Source organism: Misgurnus anguillicaudatus, chromosome 3 (genome assembly GCF_027580225.2).
Source record: "Misgurnus anguillicaudatus chromosome 3, ASM2758022v2, whole genome shotgun sequence".
NCBI classification, from domain to species: Eukaryota; Metazoa; Chordata; class Actinopteri; order Cypriniformes; family Cobitidae; genus Misgurnus; species Misgurnus anguillicaudatus.
The window spans coordinates 31,956,214-31,969,741 of record NC_073339.2 but is presented as its reverse complement, the minus strand read 5'-3'; the positions used below and the strand labels follow the sequence as shown (position 1 = coordinate 31,969,741).

At 36.8% G+C, this 13,528-nt stretch overlaps 1 protein-coding gene across 1 annotated transcript; it reads right to left on the bottom strand.

Moving 5' to 3' along the window:
• Window positions 1-4,469: 4,469 nt before the first annotated feature.
• Window positions 4,470-13,253, bottom strand: primpol (primase and polymerase (DNA-directed)). The gene is made up of 14 exons (XM_055205488.2): window positions 13,050-13,253; window positions 12,506-12,773; window positions 12,322-12,416; window positions 11,951-12,089; window positions 11,225-11,372; window positions 10,969-11,020; window positions 10,557-10,708; window positions 8,457-8,619; window positions 8,226-8,320; window positions 7,997-8,083; window positions 7,766-7,874; window positions 6,816-6,898; window positions 6,122-6,168; window positions 4,470-5,274 (listed from the first exon to the last, which is right to left on the bottom strand). The coding sequence occupies exons 2-14, from the start codon at window positions 12,689-12,691 to the stop codon at window positions 5,020-5,022; spliced, it is 1,611 nt and encodes a 536-aa protein (XP_055061463.2). The 5' UTR covers window positions 12,692-12,773; window positions 13,050-13,253; the 3' UTR covers window positions 4,470-5,019.
• Window positions 13,254-13,528: the final 275 nt, after the last annotated feature.

The following is a 13,528-nucleotide window of genomic DNA, read 5'->3' as shown; positions in this document are numbered from 1 at the left end:
TAGGGATGCTCATATCAGTTAATTTTCCCAACCGACAACCGTAGCTTCTGAACCGAACATTAACCGTTAACTTATAAGATTTTAATATGAAATTGTCATTGAGTAAAAATACAGTTGACGGTTGTCTGAACTAGTAAAAACAAAACATTAAATTTGAAAGTGCAAACAGCAGCGATAGATCAACAACAGAACCAGGATTCATACATCAGATATTCACAAAACATTACCTTATTAAAAAGCACGCAATCAGTCCAGAGGATTAATATCCAAAAGATTGTCTCTGTTTCATCTACCACAGTGGTCATAAAGCAGGACGCTTTTCAGAAAGTTTTGCTTTTGCGTCGTGTTTGTCTGTTTGTGCAAAAAGAGAGATGTTTATGGTCAGGGTCAGACTGGGTCAGAGGCCATCAGCGAACGTCTGTCCGGATGTGCGCGAGACCGAGACGGACCGCGCCATCTTGCGCGTTCAGCTTCCAAACACGCATACAAATGATTTATCATACAAATGATTACTTTATAAGACCGTCAGGGCAGCAATAATTTGTGTAATTTACAGGAAATTCACAAATTAAAGATAGAAAAGTGGCGAAATGTCTGTCGGCTCATGACGACACGCACCATGCATTAACAAACATTTTTTCTTTTAACTGATAACGTTAATCGAACGGTCAATGTGAACATCCCTAATCTGACTAGAAAATCACAACTTTTAATTTTCTGTCGGTCTTAGCACGCAATATAACTACAGAAGAGTTACGTTTTAAATAGGAAAAATATATAAACTCTTTGGTTACTTTTTTGCGCGATGCTGGTGGTCCGGTCGGATTCGGTGGATTGTGCTGGGCTGTGCTGGGAGTGGTGGCGTCGGGCCCGGAGATCGGCTGAGTGGATTCCCCAATAGTAAAAATCAGATATTAACTCTAGGTAGGGTTGCCAACTGTCCCGGATTAGCCGGGACGTCCAGTATTTTAAGCCTAATTTATTTGTCCCGTACGGGACGTGTCGCGTCCCGTTTTTTGACTGCTACGCTTGATCTAACCAGTGACTGATAAAACAGGCTTCGACTTCATGTGGCGCCACAACGACAAGCAGATAACATCAAAATCCTGCGAGAGGGATTTGAGAAATCCTACAGAAGCCACTATCGAAATGCTCTCGCGGTACTTTGATGTCATCCACTGTCAGTCCTTGCGGAGCCACAAGCAGCAGCAGTTCTGATCACGACACCTTTTTATCCAATCACAGATCCCCAGCACATTCAGTACACGTTTAAGAGTGTCAAATAATAAGATTTTATGTTTGCTTTTTTTATAGTCCGTTACTTAGCTGTTTGAATAAGATCGGCATAGTTACAAAGTTTGGTCTCAAATCTGAAGAGATCGTTAATCCAGACCTGCCTAAAACGCATCAATCTGAAGAATTTAATCATGTTCAATTTTACTAGGACATTTTGGCGCTTATGATTCACATACTGTAAGTGTGTTTTAATTTATGTTTTTGATGTTGACCCTGTAAGACCACATTTTATAGAATCTATGTTGTCACAAGATTAAAATTAGGGGGATAACGTTTTATTTACCTTTAGTGCAGGAGTCACAAGTGTTTTGTTTTAGACAGGTAAAGTTAACTTAATGGTTCAAAAGTAGCCTTATGTATTAAAAGTAGGCCACCTGCTGTAAATTAACAAACTATTAATAAACCTATCATGTATGTTCCCAGGGCTATAAATTAATATTTAATTAGGAGATTAGCTATCATTTTGACAAATGGCTTAAATACACTGTATACAAAACCATATACGCACTGCTGCGACAGGCCACATTTTGTCCCGTATTTCAGAGTGAGAGAGTTGGCAACCCTAACTCTAGGGGAACTGGAAATGAGCATATTTTCAAAAAAAGTGGAGTGTCCCTTTAAAAGAACCAAACCCAGTTCACAACCAGAAAACTAGCCGAATGAGACCTTAGTTCTTATGGTGTTCACAATATAGTTGACTCAAAAGAGGACCCAGTTCTTGATTTAGCCCTCATCAGAACTGAAGTGATCTTAGACTCTTTCTTGTTCACATCACAACTACATAAGAACTTAGAGGCTGTTTACACTTGGCATTAACATGTGTTTTCATCGATCGGATCACAAGTGGACGACGTTAATGCCAGGTGTAAACGGTGTTCAAAACGTTTTGAGCTCATCCACTTTCAACCACATCCAGAGGTGGTCGAAACGACTTTCGATCGGATCGCTTTGGAGTTGCGGAACGCACATGTGGTTGAATGCGTTCGAACAGCCACACCCGACCGCCTTCTCTCCGCCCATTTATCTAATCTGAGGTATTAAACACAAGTTTTTGACTTCTGCCGTGAACATTCGGTGAACAGCGCTATTTTTAGCCTTTCATTGATAAAACTAAGCGGCTGATCTCCGTAGTTTCGTTTTGAAAGCGTGTGAAAGTTGCGCGATCCTATTTCATCAATTGCGCTGAAAATTCAAAGAAAGCTCTCATGTACAAAACACTGTGCAGCATGTTTACTTGCTAAACAAGCAGTGCACTCCGACATAATATTAGTTTGCGTCCATATAAACTCATAATTACTCCCGCTCGGGTTTGAATGACAGCAGAGAGACTCGCCCACCGTCTAACAGACCACCCCCTCATAGTATTCAGCACAGAAGCGGTCGAAAGTGGACAAAAGAGACGGATTTAAATACCAGGTGTAAACGTAATGTGTCTCTCTCGTCCACTTGTGATCCGATCGATGAAAACACATCTTAATACCAAGTGTAAACAGCCCCTTAGACCCCAGCTTCATGTGCAGCAGTTTATTTTGATGTCGAAACAACTTGCAAAGTGGATCGGGACCTCATTGCTTTTAGATGTCAAACAGAAATCGAACCACAAAAGCGAACCGTACTAAGGCCACCTCCTGATTGGGTGCTTTTAGGTGGATCTGAGATTACTTGGTTTGTTCACATTGAAGGGCTTGAACGAACTAAGTGTGAAAACACCCTAAGTTTATGTTAAGAAGTACTAAAGACTATATTTTTGTAAATAATAAGTACAAAATTGGTGTGTGAGAATAGTATATTTACTAAGTGTATTTTAGTGCACTTTTTCTCACCTAGGATATCAGCAATAGTTGTACTACTGTTGTGAGTTGTAAAAGCAGTTTTTTCATGTTTTAATGTATAATAAATGTATAACTCTATTACAAATAATAGAGTTATAAATGAATGTATAATGTGTTAAGGGCAAATTGAAATGATCAGGGATATGGTTAAAAATTAATGATGATGGAGGGCCAAACAGCTTTACATTTAGTAAATATTTCCACATATCTTATCAACTTTATTATATTCAATCTAGATAACAGGATATATGCTATTTTCTTATATTACCTCTTTATGACTGAGTGGGCCAAGTTTCTGAACACTCAACTCGTTGTCAAAAAGTTAAAGGTTTTTGGAATGAGACAATTTTTTGTTTCTCGTTACTGTACATGCTACATCAAATTGTATCAATTTTAGATTTCAACCCAAAGTTAGATTTTAGGAGGCCATATCAATCTGAACAGAATAGACTAGCCTGGCCTTGCATCAGCACTTCCTACATTGACTACGGTTGAAACAGCATACGAAATGTTGAATACATTAAAATCAAAGCCACGCTTTGACTCCATAATATTATTGTAAGTTTTAAATGTTTATACCTCAAGAAAAACAAGCATGTTTGAATTTTTTTGTGTGACATAACCTGGATTTCCTTCACTAGAAAGTGAATTTCAAAATGATTGACGCAATAAAGAGAAGAAAACATGCACTCAGTTTTGTGATTTATAGTGTTTTTAAACTGAGATCAGTGGGGTGTATTGGTGCTTGAGAAATATAATTGAATTATGATGCATAAGTCATATGAACTAGTTTTGTGGTGGATCTTAAAAAATTTCTGGTAAACTATTCCATTTTTGGGAAAATCTAAAAGCAATTTAGTTTAGGTGGTCTATTTTAATGGGAGTGAATGAATCTCCCTATAATTTCACGTATTTTGAAAACCACCGACAAAAGCAGTGAGATTTCTTTAGTCTATATTTCTGTAAATTTGAAACTTGTTATTGAATTATAATGCAATAGACAGCCAGGCGTGTATATTAAAATTTGTCTTCACCCAATGTTCATTTCCTATATTAAAATAGAATTAGAGATCAGTGTAATGTATATTACTTTCCAGCCAAGTCCCAGCACTATAAAATGCACCCAGTACTTAGTCAAACTGACTTAATAGCTGTTTTAGTTTTTTTATAGATCGATTTATCCTGTTGCCTTTGTCCAGCTCCCTAAAGGAGATTTACTTTCCTGAAAAACACATACATCATAGTTACACAGTCTCCATACAGTCAGATTTAAACATCACTTCAGTATTGTACATTCTGGCACTGTAACAAATAATGACATCTGCCTCCAGGCCTCCTTAATGAGATGGATGTTTTCTTTATTGTTATTATTGGCAATGTTTAAAATGTCATTTTAATAGTTTTTCCAGTATAAGAAAGAGATATGGACAAGTTTTACACAGTATCAGCACATTTACATTTTCTTCAGTGTATTATCGTGTTTGGTGGCAGTTGCCATTTAGTACTCCTGACAAGTCATTTAAAACATATAAATCTACAAAAACAATATCTCTATTGCGAAATAAACTTATGCTGCCCTCTCCTGGAAAGTTAGAGAAAACACATTTTTAACCTTCTGCACTGTATTTCTTAGTGCAAATCTAAGATTATGAGAATTAAGTAATAACATTAAAAGAATTAAACTTGAACATTTTGAGAAAACAATGGAAATTTGTCATATTGGTATTTATTCACTCATCTATTGTTAAAATTTGAATTATTGTATATCTGATCATACAATTTGTAAAGAAATTGATATTTTAGTGAATATATTCATAGAAAACCTTAGATATTGCACTAGTGACAATTCATCATAAAATCTCTATCCAGCGTCCTTAAGACTCTAATACCATCATTCACAGTCAGTCACTGCCTGAAGCAGAAGTTCATCAGAGACCTCCTCCTGCTGCTCAGTGGCCTCTTCTACCTTCTGCAGGGCCTCCAGGTAAGCCATGTCATCAGTCAAGTTGTCCCAATCCTCACGGTCCTCACCCCAGACAGCTGGGGATGACTCCTGCCCCGCTGCTGAAGCAGTCACAGTTACAGAGCTCTGTGCAAGCTCAATGTTGCCCAGTTCATCTGTTAAGTATGCCTGATCCTCTTCATCCTTATGATAAAGAAAAATATACATTACATCTCAAGTCAAAATAACGTGTTCAAGGGCGATTTCATGCAAAAATGAATTATTTACCCTTATGTCAGTCAAACCCCCATTGTGACCACCACTTTAAGCCTTGAAAGGACGCCAAAGCGTCATTAAATAACTCTACAGGACACGTGCTATATATTACAAGTATGCATTCTCCATGCCAAAAAAAATTCATTTTTGTCTGAATTATTACTTTAATGTAAATTTCAAGTGTCTCTACCTGAGTACATACACTCATCTAAAGGATTATTAGGAACACCATACTAATACTGTGGTTGACCCTCTTTCGCCTTCAGAACTGCTTAATTCTATGTGGCATTGAATGAACAAGGTGCTGAAAGCATTCTTTAGAAATGTTGGCCCATATTGATAGGATAGCATCTTGCAGTTGATGGAGATTTGTGGGATGCAAATCCAGGGCATGAAGCATCCCAAAGCTGTTCTATTGGGTTGAGATCTGGTGACTTTGGGGGCCATTTTAGTACAGTGAACTCATTGTCATGTTCAAGAAACCAATTGGAAATTACTCAAGCTTTGTGACATGGTGCATTATCCTGCTGGCAGTAGCCATCAGAGGATGGGTACATGGTGGTCATAAAGGGATGGACAAGGTCAGAAACAATGCTCAGGTAGGCCGTGGCATTTAAACAATGCCCAATTGGCACTAAGGGGCCTAAAGTGTGCCAAGAAAACATCCCCCACACCATTACACCATTGCATTAATGAGAAATTGAACAGGTGTTCCTAATAAACCTTTAGGTGAGTGTTTGTTTATATTAGACATGTGAGGTGAGGGCTGACTGACCTCCATCAGTATATGACTCATGCAGATCTCCTTCGGCAATGAGTAGCCTTGAAATGCAGAGAAATTGCATCAGGTTAGATGTACAGTAATCTGATTTGGCAGCTAGTAATTTTATATAATCTTAACCCTCTGAAATGTTATATCATTACCCACAAACTTTTCATATCTAACCACATCAACAGATCATCATCCATGCCAAACAAAACTAAAGTGGGGTCTGAAAGTCTGAGTTTACTTTAATAACCTGTGATTTAAAGGCACACAAGGCAAGTCTGAGTATTATTTCTCTACTAGCTCCCCCTAGTGTCTGGGAGTAAATGCTTTCTATATCTGAGACTTTACGAGACTGAAGGACACCAGGTCGGATACAGCGAACTTGCAAGTGGGGTATTCTTCCTACAGACGGTAGGGGCGGGCGAGAGGGTCTTCATTCGTCATGTAATGAGTAATTTAACCATATACCGACTTACGAAGATGATTTATTAACATAAAAATGCTGCCTTGTGTCCCTTTAAATCTAATGTAAACATTGAAATAAATTACATTTTAGAATTTTGACAAATTAACAAAAGTAATAATGTTAAATGAAAAATTATCATTTTAATTTAATAAATTGCTCTCTGGATGCTGGAATAACATGAGGTTTTAGATAAAGAAGGTATGATGCAGTGTTATTTTTCTCTATTAGGCATACTTGAGGATCTGTAATTCTGTTTCCGGCAATCAGGGTCATGGCATCTCTGATACCACACTTCCTCTTTGAGATCCACCACAATCCTAACAAAATCAATAGAGACAATTTGAAGCAATTAGAAACACACAAATTTGATGGTTTCCCGGACAGGGTTTAGATTTATCCAGGAATATATGCCGAAAGTGACTTTGCAGAGTGGGTAGTCATGTGTGCGTGCTGAGTGCACAAGACCCCATTTCACGTGATGTTCACGACATTTTTTGTATGGACATGTCAAATATTGGCTTTGCATGCAGCTCTGCATCCAAAAATGACTGACCTGAACTCACATTATTTACCACCTAGTGGATGTGCTACCACAAAGAAACTCAGCCCAGTCTCACCAAATTTCGTTATATAGTCACGCAACTTTTTGATTCCTTTTTCGTGACACCACCACGAATTTCCGCGTTTTTTCGTGATCGTATAACAAATTCCTGTTTTCGTGTGATTATCACGTATTGGTTACTCAACTGTTTTGTCCTATTTTCTTACCATTGTCACTTCGGTTTAGGGTTGAATTTACATAAAATGACATCCCTACCCAAACCCAACTCTAACCCTAACCCTAATGCCAAGCGACATATTAAAAAAAAAATCAGAAAAAATAGTATAAACCAATATATAAAGAGACATTGTAATGCAAGCACCAAATCTAACCCTAAACCAAAGCGACAATGGTTTAAAAATAGAAAAAAGCAGTTGAGTAATCAGTACGTGATAATCACACAAAAACAGGAATTTGTTATACGATCATGAAAAAACGCGGAAATTCGTGATAATATCACGAAAAAAAATCAAAAATTTACGTGACTGCATCACGAAACCTCGTGAGACTGGGTAGAATAAACTGTAAGTATGCGGGAAATACTGGTGTACTGTGTAAATTATTTATGAATAAGGACACTCACATGATATTGTTGCTCTTGTGGAAACGATTCACATTTTGGCACCAGCGAAATTTCCCAATATCATAAACTAGCAGCTGCTCAGACGCAAAGTAGTTCCATCGTCGTATGTCTGTTAAATATTAAAACATGTCTGTTAGGTTAAATGTTTTACATTTAGTGTCTCAATATATTTTGAAATAAAGCACAGGGCATTAAAAGAACATCAGCAATGTTCTTTGTACTGTTACTTACGTCCTTGAATTCCATCCTTGCAAATGAGCGTCAACACGAAATCATCCACATCTTTAAATGGAGACGGCTGCTGTTCACCGACCAGGTCTACTTGGGGGACGAAATGATACAGTAGCACAACATATTCAAGATGCTAAATGTGTTTTATGCAATTTCAGTATGGAAGCACTGCTAAACATTTTACTAGCCTAGTTGTATGTTAAATGGGTATTACAGATGTTCATATTACCAGAATTGTGTGACTGTTTCTGCAGCGTCAAATAGGGAGATTCTGCTGTACTCCTCTCAAGCATATTGTACGACAAAATCCTCTGTCCTGTGTAACTGGTGACAAAAAACATCAGTGTTTTAGTGTGTGAGAGACAGAGATAATGATCAAAAACACAATAATAGGTTCAATCACAATCAATCAATTCTTCTATGTGTAAATAAATAGTAGGACTGTCACTGTTTTCATCACCTGATGTTGGTGATCAAAGAGGCTAGAAATATGCTTTCTTCTTCTGTGTTTTGCCCGGAAGACTTTGTGATATATTTGTTATCCTCTGCAACAGTGAAGGCAGCATTCTTCCCCAGTTTGGAAGACTTGTAGAGGCGAAAGTTCCTGTTCTTGGTGTAGACACCTTCAATGAAGCATGGTCTTAACATCAAGGACTTTAATTTTTTAGCTTAAATTTATTTTAAATGTTTTAATACAACCACCCACCTTTTATTAAATATTTACCATGTTTCTAATCTACAAAAAGCTAATTCTCAAAGCAAAGAGAGAAAGAATAGCACTGATTTTGTTCACAAGCCAGATTTTACATTGAAGACTTACATTAACAAATATTGTATTATTGTTATCAATAGCCTTTCACTTCAAAAACACAACATATGGAAAGAATTTTCTTCCATATTTTAAAAACCTATTTATTACACTGGACCATAAAACCAGTTATAAAGGTAATTTTGTTTTTAATTGAGATTTATACGGCATCTGAATGAAAATCCTAGTAAAGAAAAAAGTAATTCAGAAAGCATCTTAACCCTTAAAAGAGGTCTTAAGGTCAAAATTGTTAGGAGCACAGACGAGGACTTTTAAGAGGCTTTAAGAGAGTTTTTTTAGCAACCGGGAAAGTGGACAAAACACGAAGAGGGAGACAAAAATGTTGCACACAATGCACGACAGTAAGTTAATAACAACAAATTAGATTGTACAGGAATCATGTTTGTGACCGATCTTATTAGAGACATAATAATATAATATAATGCCAGAAATAAAAGTAATCACTACATTAACTACAGTAACAGATTCGGTAACTAGAAAAAACGAAACTTTGCAGCAGAGATGATTTAGGTCTGTTACAGACGTCTATAAGCAAAGTAATCACACAAACTTACAGAACCTTTTGTCGCTGTTAATTTCCTATCTAATACATTACGTATGACATTAACAGCACTAATATATATATATATGTATATATATATATATATATATATATATATATATATATATATATAAATTAAGTTTATACTTTATTTGAGCTGTCCACTGAAAACAACTTGCACTGACATATTTTAAAATACATCAGTGCCCTTTGCCTCAAAATGCACCCAAGAAATGGTTTTTAATAAGGCATGTTTGTTAAAACTAGTTATCAGGGTTCCCACACCTTAGTTAACTTCAAATTCAAGGACCTTTCAAGGTCTTTCCAGGTCCAATACCCTCAAATTCAAGGACTATAATTGTGGGGACACATTTCAAGTGAGAGCAAGGTTACCTTAAAAGATACATTGTTACAGTTCCCTTTTGAGGGAACTCGCGCTGCGTCACTGTGGTGTAACTTTGGGAACGCCTTCAAGGGTAAGTGTGTCTGAATGTGTACATCAAATTCAACCAATGGTGAGGCTTAACTACAAAGACAGGGTGGCGCGGGAGCCAGGAAGTATATTGTTATCTGAAATATTGCCAAAGACGGCGTTATAGGGACGCAGGAAGAATGGCAAGGGAGACGCAGCGCCTCGTTCCCTTCTCAGGGAACAACAGTTACATACGTAACCCGAGACGTTTTCATTTGTCAAACACAACTATCCAAAAAAGCATTTTGGTATGAATCAACATTCGTATACAGAAGATATAAACATTTAAAGCGAACAGTTTAGCACATGTGCTTGAAAAGTCTAGAATTTTTATGATATTATCCTACACTACACAGGGAATATGGATTTTTTTCCAGAAAACTTCTTGCATAAAATAGATTCAAGCACTTTCAATGACCTGTATCTATGTATTTATATTTTCAAAAATTCCCAGGGCCTTGAATTTTTTCTGCCAGATTCACAAACTTTCAAGGATTTCAAGGATCCGTGGGAACCCTGAGTTATATTTCCTAATTAAACTAAGGCCTAGTCCTGGCTTAAGCTAATCCCTGTCCTGGAAACCACCCCTAAGTGAGCTGAATTAATATTTTCATTTAAAATAGTTTTCTGTCCTGTTGTTTCAGATCGTCAAGTACAACCCATCTTTGGGTTGTGTCGCACCATTTATAGCCTAAAAGATCAAAATATAAAATCTTACCCAGGTCAACGAAAAGTTGTTCTGGTCCATTTTTACTCTTCACTATTAAAAAGCTGAGATCCTTCTCTTCAAACTTTCTCCTCTTGGCCTCAGAATGGTCCTCATCATCTCTGCTCTCTCCTGAATGGACTGCAACTGTCAGTGCCTTTGGGCTGTTTTAAACATTTTAATACCAGTCAATGTTGCATACCTGTAGGTAATAATCGGTAGGTGCATAGGAGAAAACATGCGTATGTCTGATGTAGATAATAAAGATATTGAGATACGTTTCTGCAAACAGATAGTGTGCTGGATTTTCAGAGTTTGTGTAAACATTTTAAAACCCCCAGGACAATAAAACCAAAATGACTGTATAAACACAAGACTATATAGTTTGATCTTATCACAGCCTTTTTATAAATTGTCATCTCACCTTTTCTGAAGGCTGTTCAAAGCAGGATGTAGAATAGCATGAATAAATTGACCTGCAATCATGCACACACATGTATTAGTGTTTTAAAGCATGACAAGCTTCTTGCATCAACTGACAACTTGGCAGACCTAAGTTAGTACCAAAAAAATCATATCGGTGGATCCCTAAAAAAAATATGCCTATTTTAAATAGTTAAAAAAGCTAGCAGAAAACTTGATTTAAAACGCAGCTCCTGTAATGCAAGCCGCAAACTCACCTGCATGGGAGTTGTCTTTAAATGCAGCATTAGGGAGCATGAAGATGAGATGGCGGCTGAACTTCTCAGAGGTGCTGGAGTCCAAATTAAGGACGTCTTTTGCAGAACAGTGTAGACCATATACCTCTTCTAGCTTCTCACACACATACTGTTGTAGGAGAAAATGTTCTGAAAGTTTTATTTATAGTCAGAAATCTGGCACTTGCCTATGATGACCATAATATTCCATCTTAAGGTTAGAACTGCCACTTTTCCCTATTTTCTGGAATAACAATTCTCGGAAAACTAAACTTCTATTTCTATTATTTATTTTGTAGCCATTTGTTTTTGAACAGAACTACAAAGAACAGGGTGGGAATTGAATGACCATAGACCATCTGCATGTAAATGTCATAGCAAGCATGATTGAAATGCATGCACTATCCAACAGACTTTTTTCCCCTGCCTCTATTAGATTTGAAACCCTCAGATACAGGGTATCATTCCTTGATTAAATCTTTATGTTATCATGTAAGCCACACCAATGAGACTCATTTAACATCTCAGCATAAAAATTAACATATGGCAAATATTATTGTATTAATAATACAATAGAAATATAGATATAAAACAAATATGTAACATTTATAATACATTTATTGCTGAATTCATAAAGTTTTAACCCAAGTCAAGCAATCACAAGCATAAATCAGTCTACTTTAAACATTGTTAACAACATGCCTTTACCTGAATTAATTTGGCCACCATCATCTTGCCATCCAGATGTAGGTTGGAGGCTTTGTGAAACTCCAAGTCAAAATAGAGTTTGCAAACGGCCCCATCGAGAATGACCTCATAGCAGTGCATCAGAGACTGTCTGTGAGTCCTAAGGAGAGACATGACATTTACATTTTATGCATTTGGCAGATGTTTTTATCCAAACTTAGTAGAGTGCATTGCTCATTTGTCTAGAATAATGCATCTAAACACACATTCACTGTTTTGACAATATTAACAAGGCTATACCTTTAGCAAATCCATAGCACAAGTAACGTAACGCATGTACACAAAGTTGATGTAAACAGGTTTTAATGTATTTTAACATCAGCTGCAGATACCTGTAATAGTGCCAAAGTTCACTGTAGCTGGTCACTAGGAATATTCTTTGTCCAGCATCACTGCCCTCCTTCTCCAGTGAAAATATATGCACATCCTGCCACATAAAGACATAATGAGAACCAAAAACTTTACAAATAGCTCCAGTTATACTTTGTTAAACAGATAAACAACTGTTGTCTGTACTTGTTTAACGTGCTGCTGAAGGAAGGCAATGGCTGCGCTTTGGCGAGGGAAGAGTCTCCACACAGAGGAGGGCTGCCATGGGCGGGACAGACGTGGCTTATATGGACAGCACAGAGGGGCGGACTGGAAGGATAAGGCTCTTTGCTCCAGAGACTTCAGTCTGTCCTGCCACTTTACCCCAGCCATACTACACAACTGTACTTGGATTAATTCCCACTCATGTTCTGTGATCAGCAGAGAACAGTTAACAGCTTAAGAGAAGAGTCACCTGGAAGCAGATAGAGTACAACACATACTATGGTTCATGCAGTAAAAACAATAGTACATTTTTGGTTATTATTGTTTTTTTTTTACAAATACCATTGTTAAAACTATGAATACTGTAGTAAAGTAAAATCATGGCTTATTCTCTTAAGTTATAAAAACATAATGTACAAATATTTATACAGAGACAAACAGGCAGACTGACATTTTCAAGGAGTGACAACAGCAGCTGTGAACTGTCAGAGCAAACAATAAAAAAATTCACTGTGTAGGATATTACCTTAGAAACACTCGCCGGACAAATGTACAGTCACGAACTGATACCTCAAATTATATTTACTCGCTTACTTTTACATCCCGTTGATATCTAGCTCGTTAACGGTCTCAAGTACTTTTGTACACCACGTACAAAAACATTACATTCACTACCTCACTAGTCGCTATTTTTGAGGAACGCGCGAATTAGCGCGTCATAGGAACGGATGTTGCGCATGTGCTACCCGACGCAGATCCTACTATAATATGGGCATTCAAAACATTAAAATGAAACAATTTTAGACCAACGCATTTAACAAAATTTTACAATAATTAATAATAATAATAATAATAATAATAATAATAATAATAATACAACATCCATAGTTCAAATCAGTAATTTTTATTTTCAGTAAATTTCAATAAAATCAGTAAAATGTATTAATGAAATTATCTTTTTTTTTTTTGCAACAAAGACGTTTTAATTGATTTCCTATTAAAATC

Excerpts from the sequence above, each read along its gene's own strand:
- primpol (XM_055205488.2), bottom strand. The coding sequence starts at position 12,691 with ATGGCTGGGGTAAAGTGGCAGGACAGACTGAAGTCTCTGGAGCAAAGA. Across the intron at positions 8,620-10,556 it reads ACAACTTTTCGTTGACCTGG|GTGTCTACACCAAGAACAGG; the intron begins GTAAGATTTTAT and ends GCTTCATTGAAG. Across the intron at positions 7,875-7,996 it reads CAAGGATGGAATTCAAGGAC|ACATACGACGATGGAACTAC; the intron begins GTAAGTAACAGT and ends AATATTTAACAG.